The sequence below is a fragment of the Oncorhynchus masou genome, chromosome 6 (genome assembly GCF_036934945.1).
Source record: "Oncorhynchus masou masou isolate Uvic2021 chromosome 6, UVic_Omas_1.1, whole genome shotgun sequence".
Taxonomy (NCBI): Eukaryota; Metazoa; Chordata; class Actinopteri; order Salmoniformes; family Salmonidae; genus Oncorhynchus; species Oncorhynchus masou.
The window spans coordinates 63902580-63916267 of record NC_088217.1 but is presented as its reverse complement, the minus strand read 5'-3'; the positions used below and the strand labels follow the sequence as shown (position 1 = coordinate 63916267).

General features: G+C 42.1%; 1 protein-coding gene across 3 annotated transcripts in view; it reads left to right on the top strand.

Moving 5' to 3' along the window:
* Positions 1 to 10770, top strand: part of LOC135542429 (nck-associated protein 1-like) — a 61629-nt gene extending 50859 nt beyond the window's left edge. For 2 of the 3 annotated variants that reach the window (XM_064969362.1, XM_064969361.1), the window contains 13 exons: positions 9 to 148; positions 249 to 380; positions 2183 to 2401; positions 4090 to 4220; positions 4565 to 4662; positions 4860 to 4953; positions 5200 to 5282; positions 5642 to 5722; positions 6056 to 6149; positions 6526 to 6642; positions 8676 to 8785; positions 9346 to 9435; positions 9891 to 10770. In XM_064969362.1, the coding sequence (XP_064825434.1) occupies positions 9 to 148; positions 249 to 380; positions 2183 to 2401; positions 4090 to 4220; positions 4565 to 4662; positions 4860 to 4953; positions 5200 to 5282; positions 5642 to 5722; positions 6056 to 6149; positions 6526 to 6642; positions 8676 to 8785; positions 9346 to 9435; positions 9891 to 10007 (1506 nt within the window). In that variant the 3' untranslated portion in view covers positions 10008 to 10770. Of the gene's footprint in view, positions 1 to 8; positions 149 to 248; positions 381 to 2182; positions 2402 to 4089; positions 4221 to 4564; positions 4663 to 4859; positions 4954 to 5199; positions 5283 to 5641; positions 5723 to 6055; positions 6150 to 6288; positions 6643 to 8675; positions 8786 to 9345; positions 9436 to 9890 lie in introns of those variants that run through there. The other variant, XM_064969363.1, reaches the window with a different exon arrangement.
* Positions 10771 to 13688: the final 2918 nt, after the last annotated feature.

Below are 13688 nucleotides of genomic sequence, written 5' to 3'. Positions count from 1 at the left end.
CTTTGCAGCTGCTTCCTAAACACTGTGCGAAAACCATCAGTCAGGCAGTGAACAAGAAGTCCAAAAAGCTGACTGGGAAGAAAGGCGAGCCGGAGAGAGAGAAGCCGGGTGTTGAGAGCATGAGGAAGAACAGGCTCCTGGTCACCAAGTGAGTTGTCCGTGTGTGTGACTGTTTGTGCGTGCCTGTGTGTGTGATGGTGTATGTTAGTAGTTGCTGATGTTCATTTCTATCTTGTTGTGTCTTCCAGCCTGGACAAGCTGCACACGGCACTGTCAGAGCTGTGCTTCTCCATTAACTACGTGCCCAACATGGTGGTGTGGGAACACACCTTTACCCCCCGCGAATACCTCACCTCCCACCTGGAGATCCGCTTCACCAAGTGAGTTCACCCACCTACACATAGAATGCCTCCCAAATGGTGCGTTTTTCCCTATTTAGTGCTCTACTTTTGACAAGGGCCCTAAGTGCCCGGTATAGGCTTCCATTTGGGACTCAACCATATTTCAGCAGCAGTGTTTCCTATTCCTCTGGTCCTCAAGTATTTATGCTGTGTTAGGATATCATACGATACAATAAATACTATGGATATGATACGATATATACAGTTGAAGTCGGAAGTTTGCATACACCTCGGTTGGAGTCATTAAAACTAGTTTTTCAACCACTCCACAAATGTATTGTTAACAAACTATAGTTTTGGCAAGTCGGTTAGGACATCTACTTTGTGCATGACACAAGTAATGTTTCCAACAATTGTTTACAGATTATTTCACTTATAATTCACTGTATCACAATTCCAGTGGGTCAAAAGTTTACATACACTAAGTTGACTGTGCCTTTAAATGCTTGGAACATTCCAGAAAAGTATGTCATGGCTTTTGAAGCTTCTGATAGGCTAATTGACATCATTTGAGTCAATTGGAGGTGTACCTGTGGATGTATTTCAAGGCCTACCTTCAAACTCAGTGCCTCTTTGCTTGACATCATGGAAATATCAAAAGAAATCAAGACCTCAGAAAAAAATGGTAGACCTCCAAAAGTCTGGTTCATCCTTGGGAGAAATTTCCAAATGTCTGAAGGTACCACATTCATCTGTACAAACAATAGTACGCAGGTATAAACACCATGGGGCCTCCCAGGTGGCACAGGGGTCTAAGGCACTGCATCGCAGTGCTAGCTGTGCCACCAGAGCCTCTGCTGTGACAGAGCCCAGGCTCTGTCGCAGCCGGCTGAGACCGGGAGATCCATGGGGCGACTCACAATTGGCCCAGCGTCGTCCGGGTTAGGGAGGGTTTGGCCGGCAGGGATATCCTTTTCTCATCGCGTACTAGCGACTCCCGTGGCGGGCCGGGCGTAGTACACGCTGACCAGGTCGCCGGGTATACGGTGCTTCCTCCGACACATTAGTGCGGCTATCTTCCGGGTTGAATGTGCGTTGTGTCAATCAGGGCGGTTGGGACGTGTTTTGGGGGACGCATGGCCCTCGACCTTCACCTCTCCCAAGTCCGTACGGGAGTTGCAGCGATGAGACAAGACTAACTACTACCAATTGGATACCACGAAATTGGGGAGAAAAAAATAATACATAAATTACTTTTTTAAATTTTTTATCTTAAAGTATAAACACCATGGGACCACGCAGCCGTCATACCGCTCAGGAAGTTCTGTCTCCTAGAGATGAACGTACTTTGGTGCGAAAAGTGCAAATCATTTACAGAACAACAGCAGAAGACCTTGTGAAGATGCTGGAGGAAACGGGTACAAAATAATCTATATCCACAGTAAAACAAGTCCTTTATCAACATAACCTGAAAGGACTCTCAGCACTGAAGAAGCCACTGCTCCAAAACCGCCATAAAAAAAACAGACTATAGTTTGCAACTGCACATGGGGACAAGATCGTACTTTTTGGAGAAATGTCTCTGGTCTGATGAATCAAAAATAGAACTGTTTGGCCATAATGAACATTGTTATGTTTGGAGTAAAAAGAGGGAGGCTTGCAAGCCAAAGGACACCACCCCAACCATAAAGAACGGGGGTGGCAGCATCATGTATTTGGCTGAGGTGTATGTAAACTTCTGACTTCAACTGTATGATACATTACCATGGATTGAAACAATGTGATCGATAGATACAATCTATAGATCAATCCAAGACTCATGATGCTCCCTCTTCTTTCAGGTCCATCGTGGGGATGACCATGTACAACCAGGCCACGCAAGAGATCGCCAAGCCCTCCGAGCTGCTCACCAGCGTGCGTTCCTACATGACGGTGCTGCAGTCCATTGAGAACTATGTGCAGATTGACATCACGCGGGTGTTCAACAACGTGCTGCTGCAGCAGACCCAGCACCTGGACAGCCATGGGGAGCCCACCATCACCAGCCTCTACACCAACTGGTGAGTCCCACCCAACCAACACACCTGTCCTCAGTTTACATACATCGGCTTGGTATTCACCCCCTTGGCATTTTTCCTATTTTGTTGCATTACAACCTGGAATTAAAGTTTTTTTTTTGGGGGGGGGGGTTGTATCATTTGATTTACACAACATGCCTACCACTTTGAAAATGCCCCAAAAAAATGTTTTATTGTGAAACAAACAAGAAAATGAAAACTGGACCCCCCCCACCCAAAGTCAATATTTTTGTAGAGCCACCGTTTGCAGCAATTACAGCTGCAAGTCTCTTGGGGTATGTCTCTATAAGCTTGGCACATCTAGCCACTGTGATTTTTGCACATTCTTCACGGCAAAACTGCTCCATCTCCTTTAAGTTGGATGGGTTCGGCTGGTGTACAGCAAAGTCATAACGCAGATTTTCAATTGGATTGAGGTCTGGGATTTGACTAGGCCATTCCAAGACATGTAGATGTTTTCCGTTAAACCACTCGAGTGTTGCTTTAGCTGCTGATGAAAAACATGCTGCCACCATCATGCTTCACTGTGGAGAAAGGGTTCTCGGGGTGATGAGAGGTGTTAGGTTTGCGTTAGACATAGCGTTTTCCTTGATGGCCAAAAAGTTAAATTTTAGCCTCATCTGACCAGAGTACCTTCTTCCATGTGTTTGGGGAGTCTCTCACATGCCTTTTGGTTGAACACTAAATGTGTTTGCTGATTTTTTTTTTTTTAAAGCAATATATTTTTTCTGGCTACTCTTCCATAAAGCCCAGCTTTGTGGAGTATATGACTTAAAGTGGTCCCATGGACAGATACTCCAATCTCCGCTGTGGATCTTTGCAGCTCCTTAAAGGTTATTTTGGGGTCTTTGTTGCCTCTCTGATTAATTGCCTCTCTGATTAATGCTCCTTGCCTGGTCTGTGAGTGTTTGTTTGTAGGCGGCACTCTTTTGGCAGGTTTGCTGTGGTGCCATTCTTTCCAGTTTTAATAATGGATTTAATGGTGCTCCATGGGATGTTCAAAGTTTCCGATTTTTTTTTTAACCCAACCTTGATCTGTACTTCCCCACAACTTTGTCCCTGACCTATTTGGAGAGCTCCTTGGTCTTCATGATGCCTCTTGCTTGGTAGTGCCTCTTGCTCAGTGGTGTTGCAGATTCTGGGGCCTTTCAGACCAGATGTATATGTACTGAGGTCATGTGAGCAATCATGTGACACTTAGATTGTACACAGGTGGACTTTATTTAACTAATTATTTGACTTCTGAAGTTAATTGTTTGCACCAGATATTATTTAAGGGCTTCATAGCAAAGGGGTGAATAGATATGCACGCACCACTTTTTTCGCTTCACCAATGTTTGTCCATTACATGAAATCCAAATAAAATCTATTTAAATTGCAGGTTGTAATGCAACAAAATAGGAAAAACACCCAGAGGGATTAATCATTTCGCAAGGCACTGTATTATGTTACCTAGGTGATTCCTCACAAAACCAAGACAAAAAAATGTCCAATGAGTAGATTGAGTTTTGGGCCATATGTATTAAGCGTCTCAGAGTAGCAGTGCTTATTTGGGATCACAATGAATAAGAGAACATGGACTGGGGGACCTGATCCTAGATCAGCGCTCTTGATAGATATCCATTCGATCGTGTCACCCAGTGAGATTGAGTCTGCTTGTGTGTCCATAGGTATCTGGAGACCTTGCTCCGGCAGGTAAGTAACGGCCACATTGCCTACTTCCCTGCCATGAAGGCCTTTGTCAACCTGCCTACGGAGAACGAGCTCACCTTTAATGCTGAGGAGTACTCCGATATATCCGGTGAGACCATCAGAATAATTTATTAGACATAATAGAGGCTTGCAATACTTTGAGCAGGAATTTGTAGCCTGTCCCGAATAGGATAAAGTGACGTGATGGGTACAGTGTATGCTGAGGCTACTGTATAGTGAATATAGTTTTGTGAATATTCCGCCACTCTAGGACACGTCATTTTTGGGGGAAAGCCTTGCAGCCTTTATCAGGTTAAATATGTGTACATTTTAATCATGGCCACCTACGTACTTAAATCCCAAAAGCATTGGGGATAAACGAGAGGAGAATGAATCGTGACGCGTTGACACAAAGCATTTCTGACATCCCCCTGCTCGCTGTCTTTCCCACAGAGATGAGGTCACTCTCAGAGCTGCTGGGACCCTATGGCATGAAGTTCCTCAGCGAGAGCCTCATGTGGCACATATCCTCCCAGGTGGCAGAACTCAAGGTGTGGTCACTGACTGAATCAGAGGCGTTTGTTTTTGTTTTCCTTCAGAGCTTTTTGTACTGATGCTGATGCCCCTGGGCTCTTTATCTCTGAATCTCATGAATAGTATCTCTCTCTTTCCTTTATTTTGTTCTTTCTGTTTTTTCTGCATCTGGCTCTGTCTTTCTCGCTCTCTCCCTTCCTTCTCACTTCCATAGAAACTGGTGGTGGACAACGTGGAAGTTCTGAACCAGATGAGGACCAGCTTTGATAAGCCAGAGCAGATGGCTGCCCTCTTTAAAAAGCTCTCATGTACGTCTGTCTCTCTCTTGCCTTGCCCATGTCTTACTCTTTTAACCCCAAAACAGAAGACGCAGTGTGACTTGTTTGCCATATTAAGCACATCCTGTATGTGGTAATGACTCGAGATGTGCTCCCTAAATGGTTGTCCCTCAGATCAGCACTGAGCATTGAAGTCTCTTTCGTTAGGTTTTTTTATTTTGAAACTCTTTTACGGGAGGTTAAAGCCTTGTTTGTGTCTTTGTCTGTGTTCTGTAGCTGTTGACAGCGTCCTGAAAAGGATGACCATTATTGGAGTCATCTTGTCATTCCGATCACTGGCCCAGGAAGCACTCCGCGACGTAAGTCCAGTCACAACACGTATCCTGGCCAATACTGTATCACTGTCACTAACTAGGCCTCTGTATCATCACTGAAGTCCTCTGCTGTATATCTGGGTACAAATAAAATCAAGTCAAAATTGCCATTAATGTAGCTTGGGTGCTATAACAGTTAGTGCCACTGCCTACAGCACTTCTATACCAGTGTCGACATGGGTTTGAAAACACACTCTCGTCCTATTATTCCACACTTTCTCTGTCCAATAAAATGTATAAAAATATGAAAGATGTGAAAGAAAGATGCCAGTAACTAGATTTGACATGACAACATACCGGCACTCAAATGTGACCCATTTTTCTGTCCCATCACCTGTCGCCAGGTGCTGTCCTTCCACATTCCTTTCCTGGTGAGCTCCGTCGAGGATTTCAAGGACCACATTCCCAGAGAGACTGACATGAAGGTAGGAGGCAACGTGTGTGTATGTATGTATATAGGACCTTTCTCGGTGGGTTACAATGGAGACAACAGTCTAGATCAGTCTTTCCCAAACCTCTCTTTGAGTACCCCATATACAGTTGGACTTTTTTGATGTATTCCAGTATGAGCACACCTGATTCAATTGGTTAACCAATCACCAAGTCCTGCATTAGTTGAATCAGGTGTGCTAGTTCTGGAATACATAAAATAGGTGGAACTGGTGTCCCCTGTACTGGAGGATAGATTTTGGAAACACTTTTACAGATGATGATCTGATGTTTTTATGGCTGAGTCTATGATTTCCTCTTCCTGTCAGGTGGCCATGAATGTGTATGAGCTGTCGTCTGCAGCAGGCCTGCCCTGTGAGATAGACCCAGCCTTAGTGGTGGCCCTTTCTTCACAGAAATCAGGTGAGAGCCAAAACTAGGCCCCTGCAAAGGGCTGACAGTGTTTGCCAATGGAAATAAACACATTTGAGGAAGATGTTCATTTTATGTGTATGTTCAAAATTCGAAAGGCACTCGCACATCTGAGCTATCTTTTTTGCAGGTGCATGGTAACAGGCGAATAAGATGAGAAAAAAAGAAGAAACCCGCACAGTGTGCAGGTTTCTCATGTGTATCTTCAATTCATTACAAAAGGAAAGCCTGGCCGTACTGAATACTGCTACCCGGAAAAACATAAACATGATTGTGGTGTAGTTGGCAGAGCTTTGACATTGTTTTCTAAGAGCAACTGTTTGATTGTCATCCAGTTATTAACTGTACATAATACCACTGTTTACAGAAAACATAAGCCCAGAGGAGGAGTATAAGATCGCCTGTCTGCTCATGGTCTTCGTTGCCGTTTCCATGCCAACTCTGGCCAGCAACGTCATGTCTCAATATAGCCCTGCAATCGAAGGTATTTCTATAATTTCTGTATGTCAATGGCCATTTGGGTAATAGTGGCCATATCTGATTAACCATAGAGCCCACCAGGCGCAGACATAGATCTGTCTTGAGTACTTTTTAGAACACAAGTATGGGTATTTGGACAGGCCCTATATCCTTAATAGTATGTAGGGATGTACAATATATCGGTGAATATATCAGAACTAGCCGATATTAGCTAAAAATGCCAACATCGGTATCGGCCCGATGTCTAGTTTAACGCCGACGTCAAAAACTGATGTCAAAACTGCCGTGCATACCTATATGACGTAATGACGCCACGTACAATCTTGCTCTACACATGCAACACAGCATTCCTAACCTAGGCCAAAATGTCTGCTGTGTGGATAGAGCAGTCAACAAGTTGAGCAGTCATTTGAAAGAGTAAGATAATTTCAGCGAGACAACTCAAAGACAAAATCCATCAAAGCCAAGATAATGGAATTCATTCCCCTTGACAATCAACCGTTCTCTGTCATGGGTGATGTTGGCTTTCGCCAACTGGTCGAGCAACGATACACACTACCAAGGGTGCTATTTTTCAGATGTTACCCTACCGGAGTTAGACAGTAATAGCGTCACTGCTATTAGTTTCAAGACATAGATACTATGGAACGCCGTTTGGGTCTTTGTGTGTCAAAAAAGATACCGTTGCACTGTCAAAGCTGTACAAAAGTCTACAAACACCGGCTACAAACGATGTGTTTACAATACTGTGTTGGTAATAAAGCATCATTTGTTCGACCGCAGCTTCTGGGGTACCTAGCTAGCACCAATACAACCAGCCTGAAAACAATGACCAGTAGAAACTGCAGTCATTTTCATTATTCTTAGCAATGATTTAGGAATCATTGTGAGTAAGTATTAGCTAGGTTGCCACTTGTTGTTCGCTAATTGAAATTGAACTTCATGAAAATAAATAGCTCGCCATCTACTTAACCCTGTTGCCCAAAGCTAACGTTATAAGCAGCCAGCTAGCTTCATCTTGCTAGTGAGGCTCGACCGGACCCGGTTATGTGTTGTGAAGCTAGCCGTAATAAGGATTAGGCACAATAGTGGAATTTGCGGTTTGCCTTCAAAATAAAAGTATTTTATTGACAGTGGTGCAAATTAATACAAATAGTAGAATTGTAAAAAGCACAATAATGGCCCAGATGACGATGGGCCAATTGTGCGCCGCCCTATGGGACTCCCAATCACAGCCGGATGTGATACAGCCTGGATTCGAACCAGGGATGTTGTGACGCCTTTTGCACTGAGATGCAGTGCCTTAGACTGCTGTGTCCTTGTGTGTGTGAACTATTCCACTGTACTAGAATGCTTAAAAGGTCTCTAAAAACATAAATATCGGTATCAGGTTTTTTGTCAAGGAAAATATCGGATATCGGTATCGGCCAAAAATGTCATACTAGTAGTATGCATCACTAGTAGTATGGTTAGTACACAGTGGCCATGTCCGAATACCCTTTCTAAATAGTAAGTACTCTGATCAGGTATGCGAAAATATAATATTTTTTTAGTAGTTCTATGTGAAATATGGAACATTTGGTATGCTTCATATGCCAGTATGGTATGCTTATTTCAGCTTTTCATCTAGTACGAATGCTATTGAACAAGAGAAATGTCTGTTCAGACCCACGTGTGTTCGAAAACAGGTGATCATCAGATAAGGAGACGTGCGCTTCCAAAATAAATGAATGGCGGGGAACAGGCTCAATTGCATGTTATGTGATGCCTTCTCAGTATGAATGAGCCTAGTATATTGATATGTGTTGCTTACTGCATATTTTTTATTAGGACAGTGTGTTCCATAGTTGTACGTATTATGATTTAGTACACAGTATGTAGTTTTAGTAAGTAATAACCAATAACTATTTGGCTACTACTTTCTATTGATTTTGTATATAACTATAGAGAGATTTGAGGTATCAAAGGTAAACAGTCAAGCAATTGTTGTTGGACTGTGATAACTGAGAAGTAAATGTTTTCTTCAATCTTTCTAAGGACACTGCAACAATATTCACTGTCTGGCAAAAGCTGTCAACCAGATAGCTGCTGCCTTGTTCACCATTCACAAGGGAAGCATTGAAGATCGTCTCAAAGAATTTCTGGCTGTAAGTGCAACATGTCGCTCTTGTCAACATTGATCTATTATATGCATATTTTCCTTTTCCTCCCTGTGATTTATCACATTGGATTGGTGCATCCATTTTTGTACTTTTACATTAATTATATTTAGCCATTGATTATTGGATATAACTTAGAAGTTTAGTTAAACTTTCTCACCCCATCTAAACTCAAAATTTGAGCTTGTTTTACTTCATTGTTTGTAAACAAAGTAATCGTAAACAAACACTGTATAGCTTCAGAACATGGATACAACTATAATGTTGACCTCATGGAGGGCCAGTCCTTGTATTATGGCTCTGTCTATGAATTTGAGAGTGACTACATTTCTCCAGCCCCATCCCTCAGCTGTTGGTCAAAAAAGTGGCAAGGTGACTAGATTCACTTGACAAATGGATTTGTCACAACTTTTTTTTCCCACTACTGAGCAGTTTCTGAAATGCATGATCTTTGAAAACGTCAAACTTATTTTTGAAATTGATGAGCAACTTAAAATGAATCAGTTTTGCTGCAGATCTTTAATCCTCTGCTGTTTTGGAATTTACAGCTGGCATCTTCCAGCTTGCTGAAGATTGGCCAGGAGACGGACAAAATGACGACACGAAACAGGGAGTCTGTGTACCTGCTGCTGGACATGGTGAGTATTTGTGCAAATTCAATATATTTGGGATGGCACAATACGGTATGGCACATTACCCAAGGAGATTTCCGAATACTGCAACTAGTAATTTATTTAGCTACTTTTATTATGTGATGTTCGTGGGAAGTAAACAATTATTTAAAACAGCAAATTGCCTAAATAATGGCCCATCCCATCTATGAATGTCACCCATAATCATTATGCGTATGTATGATAAATAAAAGTTCACACCCACACATTTTCTCTGAGAATCTTTTTTATACATACTGTATTTTTTTAATTCATATTTTATTTTTTATTGAGAAAGTCATAAATGAGTGGGGAAGACAGAGAAATACAAAAGGTGCAGGTTGGCTTTAAACCCCATGCTGCACGGTGCAATGTTTAGTCTGGAGTCGGAAGCGTTACAACTAGGTTTCGTCACAAAACCCATGTATTTGGTTTGGTTTCAGATTGTACAAGAGTCTCCATTCCTCACCATGGACCTCCTGGAGTCATGCTTCCCCTATGTGCTACTGAGAAACGCTTACCACGCCGTCTACAAGCAGAGCATCAGCTCATCTGCATAAGTCTCCTCTTCAGAACACAAGTCCCTCACATGGGACATCAAGTGGACCACAGGAGCCTTGCTAACATAAACTGCCGTGTGCTCATTTCACTTAGTCTTAAAACTACACTATGAAATTGTGGGATACATTTTTTTCTCCTCGTGAAATTGCATTAATGACCTGTCGTTTCCTAAAAGTCATACAGTAGTAACCTATGAGTTTTGCTTGATTAAAAAAAAGAAAAAAGATTTACAATACTAAATTCCATTTTTTTATGAAAAGCATCAGTTTTTCGACATGAGAAAAATGTGTGATGGAAAAATAACAATCTCTGATGTTTGGGGGCTGAATTTTAAATATCTTTATAATTAATAATGCAAACATGTTGCCTGTTTATTGACCGGAGATTTAATGATTTTATTTAGGTGGTTGTTCTAGATTTTTATGGGTTATTCTATGTGTTTTTTTTACAGTTTGGTTTTTATATTTGCCAAATTATAGACACAAATGCGTCTGATTTGGTTTGATACTCAACATTGTTGCCGGTAGCTATATAATAAGATGAACAGATGGTGTTTGTACAAAGCATAGTATAATTTTTTTACTAACTCATGATGCCTCAGTGTCATTAACTCACCATTGTACCTGCCCATATGGTATAAAAATTCTTGCATATTTATGGAATGTTTATAAATTGTTCTACCTTAACCACTTTATGTTTTACATTTTTGAAAATTACACTAACTTCCATAACATAAATAAACAATAGGTTATATCAAACTGCTCTGTTAGTCCAAATATAGCATCATTCAGTTGACGGACCATTGTAACAGTGAGTTCCATCCCAACTGTGACACAAACTCTCAACCTTTTGTGCACATCGCTCACCACTCAACTTCAACTGTGCAAACCGGATCAATGAGCAACAGTTGTCTTTCATTTAGTTTTACTAACTTCAAGTTGTCAGGGAGGGAGCTCATCGATGGCCACTCAGATGCTTATCTACCCAGCTAGTTTCACGTCTAACAGACCAGAGGGATATACTACAAAGCAGGATCAAGCCAGCTAAAATTGATAAACAACCTGAAATAACTATTGATTTTCTGGTTCATAGGTGTTTTTGGTTGATGAGTCAGTTAGACCATGCCCATGTTATGCTTATCTTCTTAAAATAATACTAGGTTATTTCAGAATATTCTTGTAAGTTAGCTGGCTAAGTCATTGATCTTGCTTTGTAGGATACCCCTCAGACATGTACTAAGAAAGGGATAATATGATTCATACCCCAGCTTCAGAAAATGTGCAGTCAGAGCAGTGCCACCAACCAAGTCAATCTGAACACCATTGAGATAGAAACAAGGCCAAATGGTCAAGTCTTTGACTTAGGAGTGGGGGAATTGTTTTTCCTTCGTTATCTGTGAATATTTGTATGTCTTTTTGGATCCCCATTAGCTGATGCCACTCTTCCTGGGGTCCAGCAAAATGAAGGCCGTTATACATTTTTAAAAACATTACAATACATTTTACAACAGATTTCACAACATCTTAAGTGTGTGCTCTCATGCCCCTACTCTGTGTACGTGTGTGTATAATGCGCATGTTATCGTGTGTATGCATGTGTCTGTGCCTATGTTTGTTGCTTCACAGTCCCCGCTCTCTTGTAAGGTGTATTTTGTATTTTTGTTTTAAGTCTAATTTTACTACTTGCATCAGTTACTTGATGTGGAATAGCATTCCATGTAGTCATGGCTCTATGTACGCCTCCCATAGTCTGTTCTGGTCTAGGGGACTGTCAAGAGACCTATTGTGGCATGTTTTGTTGGGTAAGCATGGGTGTCCGAGCTGTTTGCCAGTAGTTCAGACAGCTCGGTGCATTCAACATGTCAATACTTCTCACAAAGATCTTTGTGCCAAGAGAGATTGACATGCATATTATTGTTAGCTATCTCTGTACTTGAGGGCCAGCCGTGCTGCCCTGTTCTGAGCTAATTGCAATTTTCCTTTGTGGCACTTGACCACAGGACTGAACACTAGTCCAGGTGCGACAAAACTAGGGCCTGTAGGACCTGTCTTGTTTATAGTGCTGTTAAGAATGCGAAGCAGCACTTTATTATGGAGAGACTTCTACCCATCTTAGCTACTGTTGTATGAATATGTTATGACCATGACAATTTACAGTCCAGGGTTACTCCAAGCAGTTCAGTCTCCTCAACTTACTCAGTTACATTATTCATTACAATATTTAGTTGAGGTTTTGTGAATTATTTGTCCCAAATACAATGCGTATCGTTTTAAATATTGAGGACTCTTAATCCTTGCAACCCATTCTGAAACTAACTGCAGCTCTTTAAGTGTTGCAGTCATTTCAGTCGCTGTAGTAGCTGACGTGTATAGTGTTGAGTCATCCGCATACATAGATACACTGACTTTACTCGGTCACTGGCATGTCATTAGTAAAAAATAAATAAAAGCAAGGGTCGTTAGTAATGATTGAAAGAAGTAAGGGGCTTAGACAGCTGCCCTGGGGAATTCCTGGATTTTATTGGAGGGAACACCCACAATATAGCAGGGGTGTAGAGCCATAACACAAGTTTTTCTATGAACTGTGGTCGATAATGTCAACCACACTGAATAACAACACAGCCCCCCCAATCTTTTTAATGATCAATTTCTCTGTCATTTGTGTAAGTTTGTTGAATGCCCTTCCCTATAAGAGTGCTGAAAGTCTGTTGTGAATTTGTTTACTTTAAAATAGCATTGTCTGATCAAATGTTTTTCTAAAAGTTTGTAACAGGCTGATTGGTTGGCTATCTTAAACAGTAAAGGGGGCTTTACTATCCTTAGGTAGGGGAATAACTTTTGCTTCCCTCCATGCCTGAGGGCACACACTTTCTAGTATGCTTAAATTAAAGATATGACAAATAAACTCAGCAAAAAAAGAAATGTCATCTCACTGTCAACTGTTTATTTTCAGCAAACTTAACATGTGTAAATATTTGTATGACATAAGATTCAAAAACTGAGACACAAACTGAACAAGTTCCACAGACGTGACGAACAGAAATTGAATAATGTGTCCCTCAACAGAGGGGGAGGGGTCAAAATCAAAAGTAACAGTTGGTATCTGGTGTGGCCACCAGCTGCATCTCCTTATGGACTGCACCAGATTTGCCAGTTCTTGCTGTGAGATGTTACCCCACTCTTCCCCCAAGGCACCTGTATGTTCCCGGACATTTCTCGGGGGGGATGGCCCTAGCCCTCACCCTCCGATCCAACAGGTCCCAGACGTGCTCAATGGGATTGAGGTCCAGGCTCTGCTGGCCATGGCAGAACACTGAAATCTGAAATCACGCACAGAACGAGCAGTATGGCTGGTGGCATTGTCACGCTGGAGGGTCATGTCAGGGTGAGCCTGCAGGAAGGGTACCACATGAGGGGGTAGGAAGTCTTCCCTGTAATGCACAGCATTGAGATTGCCTGCAATGGCAACAAGCACAGTCCGATGATGCTGTGCACACCGCCCCAGACCATGACGGACCCTCCAAATCGATCCCGCTCCAGGGTACAGTCCTCGGAGTAACGCTCATTCCTTCGAAACATAAACGCGAATCCGACCATCACCCCTGGTGAAACAAAACCGCGACTCGTCAGTGAAGAGCATAGATGATCACCATAGGTGATGTCTGGTGATGACCTGCCTTG